General features: G+C 38.2%; 1 protein-coding gene across 1 annotated transcript in view; it reads left to right on the forward strand.

Moving 5' to 3' along the window:
• Nucleotides 1–1355: 1355 nt before the first annotated feature.
• The window catches only part of LOC107552665 (nicastrin-like), a 13752-nt gene continuing 502 nt past the window's right edge, over nucleotides 1356–14605 (forward strand). Inside the window, exons 1-12 of the mRNA XM_016234605.1 lie at nucleotides 1356–1542; nucleotides 1624–1747; nucleotides 1817–1935; nucleotides 2873–3018; nucleotides 3096–3246; nucleotides 3775–3887; nucleotides 7194–7346; nucleotides 7674–7778; nucleotides 10019–10096; nucleotides 10198–10367; nucleotides 11732–11834; nucleotides 11941–12073. Of these exons, the coding sequence (XP_016090091.1) occupies nucleotides 1419–1542; nucleotides 1624–1747; nucleotides 1817–1935; nucleotides 2873–3018; nucleotides 3096–3246; nucleotides 3775–3887; nucleotides 7194–7346; nucleotides 7674–7778; nucleotides 10019–10096; nucleotides 10198–10367; nucleotides 11732–11834; nucleotides 11941–12073 (1519 nt within the window). The 5' untranslated portion in view covers nucleotides 1356–1418. The remainder of the gene's footprint in view (nucleotides 1543–1623; nucleotides 1748–1816; nucleotides 1936–2872; nucleotides 3019–3095; nucleotides 3247–3774; nucleotides 3888–7193; nucleotides 7347–7673; nucleotides 7779–10018; nucleotides 10097–10197; nucleotides 10368–11731; nucleotides 11835–11940; nucleotides 12074–14605) is intronic.

Genomic DNA, 14605 nt, shown 5'->3' on the forward strand with positions numbered 1-14605 from the left:
AGTGAGTGTGTGAGTGAGTGAGAGAGTGTGTGTGTGTGTGTGTGAGTGTGTGTGTGTGTGTGTGTGAGTGAGTGTGTGAGTGAGTGAGTGAGTGAGTGAGTGTGTGTGCACCGTGCTAACACCATTATATTCTTTAAAGTATCCTGGAGTAACATGTAAATAATACCATGGTGACGTTAAATGATTGTGATCATGGATTATATCAAAGTACAGTAGTATTACCGTCACCGTACCATGATTTTACACATTAAATAGTCCATAAAAAGCCCTCTGGTAATTACCAGCAACATGATTCCCTAATCTTTAATATGTGTGTATTATGGAAAAAAGAGAAATTGTACTTGCTTAATGTCACTTCAGGTAAGTCAACCTTTGAAAGATACTGACTTATATTGTATCTAAGGTGGTGGTATAAAATCCTAAGTATTACAATTATTATAATAAAAAATATATATATATATTTTCTAAAGATTTGTATATTTCAGAAAGTCAAACTGGTTCAATTCAGTCTGAATTCGTGCTGTGCTGCTCATTCTGGTTTAAATGTGTCATTCCAGTCATATACACGTATACAGAGCAATGAAATGGTTTATACATGAAAACAAACCTTTTAAAGGCATGTTTCATTCATGTGAGCGAGAACAATGGATTGTGCATTTTTAAATTATTTATTTTGTATTTTTGTGTTATAAATAGTAAATATTTTTGGGTTTCTTTTTTTTTTCCTTTTTTTTATGTTACAGATCCTAAGCATGAAACAGTCATTTCAATTCAGTCTGAATTCGTGCTGTGCTGCTCATTCTGGTTTAAATGTGTCATTCCAGTCATATACACGTATACAGAGCAATGAAATGGTTTATACATGAAAACAAACCTTTTAAAGGCATGTTTCATTCATGTGAGCGAGAACAATGGATTGTGCATTTTTAAATTATTTATTTTGTATTTTTGTGTTATAAATAGTAAATATTTTTGGGTTTCTTTTTTTTTTCCTTTTTTTTATGTTACAGATCCTAAGCATGAAACAGTCATAAATTATTAATTATTCTAAATCATTTTTTAAATTTTTGTTAGGTTTTGTATATTTCAGAAGTCAAAATGGTTCAGTTTAGCCTGAATCAGCACGTGTAAAATGCACAAAAAGTTTAGTACAAAAACAGATGAGTGAGCAGGAGTATACACAGCGGGTAAAATAAGTATCGAACACGTCACCATTTTCTCAGTAAATATATTCCTAAAAGTGCTTTTGACATGAACTTTTCACCAGATGTCAGTAACAACCAAAGAAATCCATACATACAAAGAAAACAAAACAAATAAATTCAGAAATTAGGGTTAGGCTATATACCCGCTGTGTATATAGTGTATATATATATATATGTAGCAGTAGCGTGTGATGTGACGGTCTGAAGCGTGTGATGTGTGTCTCTGCTGCTGCAGGCGTGTGCTCCAGCTCAGTGGAAAAGAAGATCTATGTTGAGCTCAATGAAACGGTTCCGTGTGTCCGACTGCTGAACGCCACGCATCAGATCGGCTGCCAGTGTGAGTCCAGCTGAGCATTGATCTTCCTACATGTCAAACTGTGTGTTAGGATCGCTGTGATGTGTTTGATTTGTCTCTCAGCCTCTATGTCAGGAGATACAGGAGTCCTCCATGTGCTGGAGTCAGAATCAGATCTGGACTGGATTCTCAGCTCGGGACCGCATCCTCCGTACATAGTGATCATGGAGACGGCCTTCTTCAACAGGTGCTGTAACACCTGTGTGTGTGTGTGTGTCTGTCTCTGTGTGTCTGATCTGATGTGTTTCTCCTGCAGGTCGGTCATGATGAGGATGAAGAGCTCGTCCAGAGTGGCTGGAGTCGCTGTGATCGTCTCAAAAACAGGCCTTGCTGATAATTTCTCACCTCACACGACCTGCCCCAACCAGAACACAGGTGAGTGTGAGTGAGAGAGAGAGAGAGAGTGTGTGTGAGTGTGTGTGTGTGTGTGAGAGAGTGTGTGAGTGAGTGTGTGTGTGAGAGAGTGAGTGTGTGTGTGTGAGAGAGTGAGTGTGTGTGTGTGAGAGAGTGAGTGAATTTTTGAATTTCTTGAGGATCCTTGAAATTCCAATCAGGATCAAAACAGGAAGTAAATGTGTTACAGACATTTACAGCATTAAAAAATATAAAATATCAGTTACTGATTTGTGTGGATTCTGTTGGAAAAAATGACTGAATGCATTAAAATATGAATTTATTCTATATACAGTAATTATTATAAATTAGTTAATTATTGTATAAATTAAATATAATTATTAAAATGTATTTTCCATTTAGCATCTCATGTAAATGTACAGTATCTTGATTTAGGAGTGTTTATATAAATGCTGCGTATTATTATTATTATTTTACACCACATTATTAGATTTTTTTAACATTCTTAAATCAATAAATATATTTTTGTTACAAAAAAAAAAACTTGTTTTCTGAGAAATGTATGAAAATGAATTGAGGTTTATGCTTAAAAAGAGAAAAAATATAATAAAATAGAAAAATATTCTTGTTTTCCCTTTAAATTACGTTTATTTTCCCATTGGCAGATACTTTTGTCTGAGCATAAACTCACTTCATTTTGGTAAATTTCTAAGAAAACAAGACTTCTTATCTTACGTGTTTTTGCATCTCAAGAAAATGATTGTCTTGACTTATATATCTAATATTTAGATATTTGCACTGGAAAACAAGACCAAAACACTTGTGTTTTATGATGAACATGTGAAGAAAAGAAGGTGATGAAATGGAGACAAAATTGCGGAAAAACTAAAGAAATGGTGAGCAGTTACAACACTTTCCCACATGTATGTGAAGCTGAGTGTGTGTGATTGTGTTTCAGGTGTGTATTCTGCGAGTTACGGCTCTGATCTGGCGAACTGTAACGTGACCGTGTGGAATCCTCTGGGGAACGGACTGTCCTATGAAGACTTCGCTTTCCCTGTGTTTGCTCTGAAAGACGAGAATCAGACTCAGGTCATCCGTAAGGTGTGTGTCTCTCTCTCAGGTGTGTGTGTGTTCATCACAGTGCTGTATGACACGCGTATGTGTGTGTGTGTTTGCAGTGTTACGAGGATCATAACCTGCGTGTGAACGGAAGCACTCCTCAGTATCCGCTGTGTGCCATGCAGCTCTTCTCACACATGCATGCTGTGACCGACACCGTGACCTGCATGAGACGCACCGACCTGCAGAACCGATTCAGCATCAACCCAGGTACGGACATGGACACGGACACATGTTTGTTTTTGTGAAAAGTGGGGACATTCCATAGGCGTAATGGTTTTTTATACTGTACAGGCCGTATATTCTATTGCCCTACACCAACCCTACCCCTAATATCCTTTACTTAATATCCTAATGACTTTTGAAATAAAAGAAAAATTTATAATTGTGACCCATACAATGTATTGTTGGCTATTGCTACAAATATCCCCCAGCGACTTAACACTGCTTTTGTGCTGCAGGGTCATATTTTTCCTTAATATATACATGTATGTTTGTGTATTTATATATAATATACATAATAAATATACACAGCACACACACATATATTATATAAACATAAACTTTAATTTTGAATCGATTAATCGTTTTGCAGCCCTAATTCAATCTATTTATTTATTAACTATAGAGCATTATGTCTATCATCGTCATATTATTATAATGTGAATCAGTGTAGTTATGTAATCAGCTATTCCAATATTTTAACCTGGGTTACATATGTGTCTCTGCCTCCTTCAGAAGTCCTGTGTGACCCGTTGAGTGATTTTAACGTCTGGACATCCACTCGGCCCCTCAACAGCAGCGCCAAGGGCCACGCAGCTAACGAGAGCGTCGTCCTCGCAGCCACACGGGTGAGGAATGCACTCACGATGTTTTAGGGCTGTCAAAAAAAATATTTTAATTTCGAATATTCGTCGAATTAAAAAAAAAAATCCACATTTGAATGCAAAAACATTGCATTTGAATTTTAGGTGTGCATCAGGCAGCTTTATCAGTGGCGCACGAGATGCGATGACGATGTACGTTGCATTATAATGCTTTTTTAAGCCTATCCAGTTGAAGCCACTAGATGCGGCGCTGCTGCATTGTTCATTAAAAATATTGCGGAAAAAGAAAACATCAATACAGAGAAGATGTTGTTGTTTAAGCAACTTACTTAATTATATATGGTCTAGAAACATTATTTTAAACATTATGCACTTTTTTCAAAGATAGTCGTGTTATTTTATTGCTTTGAATAAACGTGCATTAGTAATATTTTGTTCGATGTTCCCCATTGGCTGTCAAAAAAACATTAGAATTTCGAATATTCTGCGAATTTAATTTTTGCCTACATTGTCTTTTTTTAGCCTATCCAGTTGAAGCCACTAGATGCAGCGCTGCTACGTTGTTCGTTCAACATATTGCGGAAAAAGAGAACATCAATACAGAGATGATGTTTTTTTTCCTCAAAACTGAAACCAAGCCGTTCACACAGAACGCATATTTGTCGCATTTTCTAGAGGGACATCTATCAGCGTTGCACTCGCGTCTCGCACAAGAGAGACGCATGTTTAGAAAGCCATGTAAAATTAATGCAAGTTCGACTTAAAAAACATGTCTCGAGACTTTATGCCAGTTTTTCCCCATCCCACAGCATCTCGTGTTTTTAAATGAATAAAGTACTCTTTGTGATTGGTTTTCGGTCCTTTGTATTAAACTATACATACATGGGATCAGAACGATTTTTTATGTTTTTACAGGAGTTTCTTCTGCTCATCAAGGCTGCATTTATTTGATCAAAAATACAGAAAAAAATATAATAATGTGAATTATTATTATTATGATGTAAAATAATGTTTTTCTATTTTGATATACTTTAAATTGTAATGTATTTCTGTGATGTGCAGCTGTATTTTCAGCATCATTGTCGAATTAAAAAAAAAAATCCACATTTGAATGCAAAAACATTGCATTTGAATTTTAGGTGTGCATCAGGCAGCTTTATCAGTGGCGCACGAGATGCGATGACGATGTACGTTGCATTATAATGCTTTTTTAAGCCTATCCAGTTGAAGCCACTAGATGCGGCGCTGCTGCATTGTTCATTAAAAATATTGCGGAAAAAGAAAACATCAATACAGAGAAGATGTTGTTGTTTAAGCAACTTACTTAATTATATATGGTCTAGAAACATTATTTTAAACATTATGCACTTTTTTCAAAGATAGTCGTGTTATTTTATTGCTTTGAATAAACGTGCATTAGTAATATTTTGTTCGATGTTCCCCATTGGCTGTCAAAAAAACATTAGAATTTCGAATATTCTGCGAATTTAATTTTTGCCTACATTGTCTTTTTTTAGCCTATCCAGTTGAAGCCACTAGATGCAGCGCTGCTACGTTGTTCGTTCAACATATTGCGGAAAAAGAGAACATCAATACAGAGATGATGTTTTTTTTCCTCAAAACTGAAACCAAGCCGTTCACACAGAACGCATATTTGTCGCATTTTCTAGAGGGACATCTATCAGCGTTGCACTCGCGTCTCGCACAAGAGAGACGCATGTTTAGAAAGCCATGTAAAATTAATGCAAGTTCGACTTAAAAAACATGTCTCGAGACTTTATGCCAGTTTTTCCCCATCCCACAGCATCTCGTGTTTTTAAATGAATAAAGTACTCTTTGTGATTGGTTTTCGGTCCTTTGTATTAAACTATACATACATGGGATCAGAACGATTTTTTATGTTTTTACAGGAGTTTCTTCTGCTCATCAAGGCTGCATTTATTTGATCAAAAATACAGAAAAAAATATAATAATGTGAATTATTATTATGATGTAAAATAATGTTTTTCTATTTTGATATACTTTAAACTGTAATGTATTTCTGTGATGTGCAGCTGTATTTTCAGCATCATTCCTCCAGTCTTCAGTGTCACATGATCCTTCAGAAATCAGTATAATATGCTGATTTATTATCAATGTTGAAACTGTTCTGCTGCTTCATATTTATTTTCTAATAATATACACTACAGTTCAACAGTTTGGGGTCAGTCAATTTTTATTCTTTCTTTTTTTTTTTTAAGAAATTCAAACTTTTGTTCAGCAAGGATGTGTTAAATTGATAAGAAGTGATAGCAAAGATTTATATTGTTAGAAAAGATTTATATTTTGAATAAATGCTGTTCTTTTTAACTTTTTATTCATCAAAGAATCCTGAAAAAAGTATCAGTTTCCAAAAACAATGTTTGTGCAGCACAACTGTTGATAATTCTAATAATAAATCAGCATATTAGAATGATTTCTGAAGATCATGTGATCTTTATACTGGAGTAATGATGATGGAAATTCAGCTTTGCATCACAGAAATAAATTATATTTTAAAGTATATTAAAATAGAAGCCATTGTTTTATATTGTAATAACATTTTGCAAAATTACATTTTTTTTCTGTATTTCTGATCAAATAAATGCAGCCTTGATGAGCAGAAGACACTTCTTTAAAAACATTACAAATCTTACTGATCCCAAACTTTTGACCGGCAGTGTACATGATGCTGTTTTGTTTCTAATTGTTTAAGCAGCTTAATTAATTATATATGGTTTAGAAACTTTATTTGAAACATTATGCACTTTTTTCAAAGATAGTCGTGTTATTTTATTGCTTTGAAGAAACTTTATATTATTTTACTAATATTTAGCTCGATGCGCCCTCTTGTGGCCTCAAGAGAGAAGCTAAAAGCTTTTTCCCCCTAACTGAAATTATGCCTTTTAAAAACATTACAAATCTTACTGATCCCAAACTTTTGACCGGCAGTGTACATGATGCTGTTTTGTTTCTAATTGTTTAAGCAGCTTAATTAATTATATATGGTTTAGAAACTTTATTTGAAACATTATGCACTTTTTTCAAAGATAGTCGTGTTATTTTATTGCTTTGAAGAAACTTTATATTATTTTACTAATATTTAGCTCGATGCGCCCTCTTGTGGCCTCAAGAGAGAAGCTAAAAGCTTTTTCCCCCTAACTGAAATTATGCCTTTTGAATTAGAATATTTTTTTTTTTTTTGCCATTTAGACAGCTTCAGGATGTTTAATTTAAATAACATCTGTGCTCATTCTCCAGTCCGCTAGAGGTTTCCAGCTATAAACCGAGCACTGTTCTTCTGTGTCTCAGCTCGACGGCAGGTCGTTTTTCTGGGAACAGGCTCCGGCCGCCGAAGGAACCGTGTCAGGAATCGTCACCCTATTGGCCGCCATTCAAGCCCTCTCTCCTGTCACTCAGGAAGCTCCGCCCCCTCGCAATATCTTCTTCACCTTCTTCCAAGGGGTCAGTGTGTTTATTTACACGTTTTTCTTTCATCGTTATTGGATCAGACCGCGAGAAGTGAAGACATTTTGATACAAAATTGGATTTAAAATTATGCAGATAACATTTGTAACCACTGGCTATTACACATGTAACACAATGAGGTCACATGACCTGTTTGTTTATCGCTGTGTACTGCTGCATGTAGTATATACTGAGCAGTACACTAGTGTTCATAACTTGATCACTACAGTGGAAATACTGTATGAGTAGAAGTATGCAGCAGGCATCTGTACATGTATTTCATTGCAGTTTTAAATATGTTTACAAGCTCTTTCTCTCTCATAGGAAGCCTTTGACTACATCGGCAGCTCAAAAATGGTGTATGACATGGAAAAAAACGATTTTGTTATTGACTTGAACAATGTGCACTCCATGCTGGAAATTGGGCAGGTATGAACACATCCATGTTTATTTATGTACTTTTATTGTAATATTTATTTGTATTATTATTATGGTTATTAAATTATTATTATCATTATTAGTATTATAAAAAAGCATGTCAAATAATTGATTTGATTGTTGATTTTTATTATTGTTTTTAGTTTCTTATTAGTATTAATAATTATAATAATAATAATATTACTGCTGTTATTTTGTCAATTTATTTATATTCTATTATTTTATTTTATTTTATTGTTATTATTGTTAATAATAATAAAAATAACAATATTATTATTTATATTATTTTGTTAGAATTATTATTATTATTTTATGATGATTTATATTCTATTATTAACAATTGTATTATGGTTATTATTTATATATATATATATATATATATATATATAAAAAAATTTTTTAGTTTATTTAGTTTATTACCATGGGTTGAACAAAGTGCTGTGCAAAAGGTTAAGACGTATAAAATAAATAAACAAAAATTTTAAATTATTATTATATCATAAAAAGCACTGAATGTCAAATAACAGATTTGATTTGACTGGGCATTTGGATTATCATTATCATTAGTTTTCCAGGAAACAAAAAAGCCATATGAATAGAGATTATATTTATGAGTGATAGAAAAAAGCAGTGTTTAGTAGGGCTGTGTATCACCAGCAAAGTCACGATACGATACGTATCACGATGCAGAGGCCACGATACGATACGTATCACGATGCAGATGCCACGATACGATACATATCATGTTACGGAGGCCACGATACGATATGTATCACGATGCAGAGGCCACGATACGATACATATCACGATGCCGAGGATACGATACGTATCACGATGCAGAGGCCACTATACGATACGTATCACGATGCAGAGGCCACGATACGATACATATCATGTTACGGAGGCCACGATACGATACGTATCACGATGCAGAGGCCACGATACGATACATATCACGATACGGATGCCACGATACGATGCGTATCACGGTACGGAGACCACTATACGATACGTATCACGATACGGGACTGCACTGAATTTCACCTCAGAAGAATTTAGTAAAACTGTTTATTAAACGCTGCTTACTATAGTGCCATTGCTAACTATGGGCAGAGCAGGCAGCTGAGCTCTGCATTATGAAGGGCCTCCAGAACAGTACCACAGTGCAATATAGGTAATGGCATATGTTTCATGTTTACATTGTGCACTCCCCACCAGGTACAATATTCTGATTGTCTGCATCTTGTTTTTAAGCCCATAAATAATAATGTACTTGTAATTGTAAGTTCTAAACTAATGCGCAATCTTCACTGTATCTCACGCACACACACTCAGTCACTCACACAGATCATGCTGTGCGCGCACTCAGACATTCAGGAACTAACTTTTTAGTGCTGCCCCACAGTTTTATCAACTATAAATAGCTTAATTGCTCAGGAGCTGCATTATCTTTCTCAACAAGGAGCTGGTAACATCATTGTTTCTGAAGGAATTAAAGCCACAGCTTTACTGTTAATAGAGAAACGTGGCAAAACGGTGGTAATTCATACATACACAGCCTCTCTCTCTCTCTCTCTCTCTCTCTCATATAAATGAACTCTTGATGAATTACACTTTTCTGAGAATAGAATATTAAAGTGGAGATCACTAAACTGCACGTTAACCAGTGTTTTCAGAAAGCAAGCGCGTTTATCCAGTGGAGAGAGAGCGTGTGTGCACAGGGTTGCCAGGTTGACAAAGATAAGTAGCACACTTAGCAGATATTTCCGTATTGCGCAAGTGGGAAGCTCTGTTTCGGGGGTTACGTCTCTTTATATCAGGCAACCCAGTTGTGTTCCTCTGCGGCCAGATTAAACCTTGTTGTAGCCTATATATTATGCTCTATTCATCATTTTTTAGAAACCTCGCACTTTTCTGCTCAATTTTAAACGTTGTTCTTGTATTCAAATTAAGCGTGGTCCACTGCTGCACACGTGCCACAATATCAATTCAGGGCCAGCTGTATCGATACTCGTATCGTCAGATCTCTGTGACGATGTATCGAACACAGCACTAGTGTTTAGCCTAATATTTAGCATTCATTCATTTGTTTCCCACTGAAGTTACATGTAGATGGGTTTTGCCTGTGTCAGATGTCTTTTGTTATGTGTCTGCAGTCTGGGTGTAGTTCATTCGGTTGTAGTGTGTTTGAGATGCTGCATGTCAGTAACATGTTTGCTGTGTGTTTATAGGTCGGCCTGCGCAGTGGGCAGAGCCTCTGGATGCACTCTGACCCCGTATCCCGCAAGAACGACAGTGTGAATGAGGAGGTGAGTGAGGAGGAGGAGAGGAAACACTCCCTTTCTTCTCTCATCCATTATCTCTCTCTCTCCTCTCATGCATTATCTCTCTCGCCCTCTCTCTCTCTCAGGTGTTGGATCTGATGAGGAGAATGCAGTCTGCTGCTGCTGGTCTGAATGTCTCGTTGGGTCATCCGTTGTTCACGCAGCCGCTGCCGCCCTCGTCTCTCCAGCGGTTCCTGCGAGCCAGACCGATCCCCGGCCTCGTGCTGGCAGACCATCAGACATTGTTCAACAACAGGTCTCCGTTCACAGTTCATCTGCCTTTTAGTTCTTAACATACAAAGTTAATCGTAATCGAGCGGATCATGACGGAGTCTTGATTCTTTGCATGATCTTCAGGAACTATAATAATGATAATCATGACTAATTCTGACCAAGATCCGTCACTTCATTTTCTGACGTTATTGTTAGGTGTTAGTAAATCTGAAATTGTATATAACTTTGAGGACAAACGTAAAATACTTTAGTCGATGTGCTGAACTTCTAGCTGTTTCTGCTGTATTTTGTTTATTATTGTTTAATTATTATACATGCACTGTAAACATTTTCACCTAATTCAACTTAAAAACTTAAGTTCAGTAGTTGCCTTACATTAAGTATAATCGAATGGGCAGTTTATTCAAGTTATTTCAACTTAAGTTATATTAAACTGACTTAATATTGGTTAAATTAATTTGATGAGTTTAAGTCGTGGAGAAACATATGATGGCAGGACTTATTGAAACACAGAATATTTGTAGCCAGCATGTAATTTTTTGTAGGACTTCATTGACTATAAAGCATATTTTATTGTAAAAACTTGCTTTAAGTGATATTAGGCAACCGGGTTTTTTTTCCTGGGAAATTTTGGATTTTTAATCAGATATCAAGCTAAAATAGCTCATATAATTGCTCTAATTTCTATACTGTTGTACATAAAATATTATTGAATTACTTTATGTAGTTTTCATTATTTATTGAAGAATTTTTGCTGTTGTGGCTATTTTAATAAATTGTCATTTTATTTAATGTGCCATGAAAATAGCATCTCCTGGTGATATAGTATTATAAATAATATAATAAATATATAAATAAATGAAGAAACAGTCCTACAAATGAGCTTTCAGAAATAAAAATATTCTATTTAAAATGAACCACAGAATACAAAAAGGTGATTTAAATTTTCCTTCCTTTCTTTCTTTGCTAAATTAAATTAAATTTAAATTTGACTTAATTAATTAATAAATAAATAAATAGAAATGGAAAAAAATATGGAATATTTTAATTATTAATAATTTAATAATATTTAAATGTATTTGTCCCATTGCAAAACTATTTAAAATGAACTACTAAGGACAAAAAGGTGATTTAAATGATTTTTCCATATATGCTGACACATTTTAGCCTATTAATCTTGATATTGATTTTAAAAAGTCCATGGACATGCCATATATCAACTACCTTTTTAAGGTTTTATATCATGAAGTGTCGAATCCAGCGTCTAGTTCTTCCTTATTGTAGCTGTTTTCTAACACGTGTAAAGCCTTTCTGTTCAGAGAAGCTCTTGTCATGTGTGTCTGAAGCCACATGTTGTGTGTTTTCTGTCATCTGCACCTGACACAGATACTACGAGAGCATGTACGATGACGCAGAGAACCTGAACGTCACTTATCCGCCCGACCTAAATCCAGACGAGCAGCTGGTGTACGAGACGGACGCGGCCAAGGTGTGTAGCTCTTGCGGATGTGTTCACTGTGGTTGAGTCGGCGTCAGTGCTTTTGAACTCGTCTCAGCTCTTCTCTCTGTGTGTTTTTGCATCTGCACTCACTCAGTCTCTGGCAGAAGTGGCCACACTCGTCGCTCGCTCACTTTACTTACAGGCAGGAGGAGAGGAGAAGAGCCTGAGCAACATCACCGCTGACCCCAAGATCGTGAGTCACGTGACCAACACACACACACGCACACACTCACGCACTCACACGCGCACACACACACACACACACTCAGTAACGCACTCACGCTCACTCACACACACACACACACACACACACACACACACACATTCACTCACACACGCACACTCTCTCTCACACACTCTCTCTCACACACTCTCTCTCACACACACTCTTACGCACACACACTCACGCACACACACGCACACACACTTGCTCACGCACACACACTCGCACACTCACTCGCACACTCACTCACACTCGCACACTCACTCACACACACTCACTCACGCACACACACTCACTCACACTCACTCACTCACTCACACACGCACACTCACTCACTCACTCACACACGCGCACTCACACACGCGCACTCACTCACACACGCACACACACTCACTCACACTCACTCACTCACACACACTCACTCACGCACACACACTCGCACACTCACACACACTCACACACGCACATTCACTCACACTCACACACTCACTCACACACACTCACTCACGCACATTCACTCACACACGCACACTCTCACTCACACTCACTCACACACACTCACACACGCACACTCACTCACTCACTCACACACACACTCACTCACTCACACACGCACACGCTCACTCACACATGCACACGCTCACTCACACATGCACACTCTCCCTCACTCACACTCACTCACACACGCACACTCTCCCTCACTCACTCACACTCACTCACTCACTCACACACTCACACTCACGCACACACACTCACTCGCGCACACTCACTCACACACGCTCACTCACTCACACACGCTCACTCACTCACACACGCTCACTCACTCACACACGCTCACTCACTCACACACGCTCACTCACTCACACACGCTCACTCACTCACACACGCTCACTCACTCACACACGCTCACTCACTCACACACGCTCACTCACTCACACACGCTCACTCACTCACACACGCTCACTCACTCACACACGCACACTCTCCCTCACTCACTCACACTCACTCACTCACTCACACACTCACACTCACGCACACACACTCACTCACGCACACTCACTCACACACGCACACGCACATTCACTCACACACGCATATTCACTCACATTCACTCACGCTCACTCACACACTCTCACTCACACTCACTCACACACGCACACTCACTCACTCACACACGCACACTCTCACTGACTCACTCACACTCGCACACTCACTCACGCACGCACGCAAACTCACTCACACACGCACACTCACTCACACACTCACACACGCACATTCACTCACACACGCACACTCTCACTCACACACGCACACTGTCACTCACTCACACGCACGCACGCACACTCACTCACACACGCACACTCACTCACTCACTCACGCACACTCACTCACTCACACACGCACACTCTCACTGACTCACTCACACTCGCACACTCACTCACGCACGCACGCACACTCACTCACACACGCACACTCACTCACTCACTCACGCACACTCACTCACTCACACACGCACACTCTCACTGACTCACTCACACTCGCACACTCACTCACGCACGCACGCACACTCACTCACACACGCACACTCACTCACTCACACACGCACACTCACTCACACACTCACACACGCACATTCACTCACACACGCACACTCTCACTCACACACGCACACTGTCACTCACTCACACTCACGCACGCACGCACACTCACTCACGCATGCACACACACGCACATTCACTCACACACGCACACTGTCACTCACTCACACGCACGCACGCACACTCACTCACACACGCATGTTCACTCACACACGCACGCTCACTCACACACGCACACTCACTCACTCACGCGCACACACACACACACACACACGCACACACAGTCACATGATCACACGTGACTCATTCTGTTCAGCTGAACGAAATCTCTCTCTCTCTCTCTGTTTCGAGTATTTGTGGACATGATTGTGTTTACATACATCATTGCTAAAGCAATATCTGCTCTCATATGAATATACACTGAACAAAATTATAAATGCAACACTTTTGTTTTTTCCCCCATTTGTCATGAGCTGAACTCAAAGATCTAAGACTTTTTCTATGTACACAAAATGCCTATTTCTCTCAAATATTGTTCACAAATCTGTCTAAATCTGTGTTAGTGAGCACTTCTCCTTTGCCGAGGTAATCCATCCACCTCACAGGTGTGGCATATCAAGATGCTGATTAGACAGCATGATTATTGCACAGGTGTGCCTTAGGCTGGCCACAATAAAAGGCCACTCTAAAATGTGCAGTTTTACTGTAACAGCATGATTATTGCACAGGGGTGCCTTAGGCTGGCCAATATATATATATATATATATATGAGAGCAGATATTGCTTTAGCAATATTGTATGCAAACACAATCATGTCCTATATATATATATATATATCACTCACACACGCACACTCTCCCTCACTCACTCACACTCACTCACACACACACACTCACTCACATTCACACACACTCACACACACACACACACACACACAC

Source organism: Sinocyclocheilus grahami, unplaced genomic scaffold (genome assembly GCF_001515645.1).
Source record: "Sinocyclocheilus grahami isolate Dianchi unplaced genomic scaffold, SAMN03320097.WGS_v1.1 scaffold456.1, whole genome shotgun sequence".
Taxonomy (NCBI): domain Eukaryota; kingdom Metazoa; phylum Chordata; class Actinopteri; order Cypriniformes; family Cyprinidae; genus Sinocyclocheilus; species Sinocyclocheilus grahami.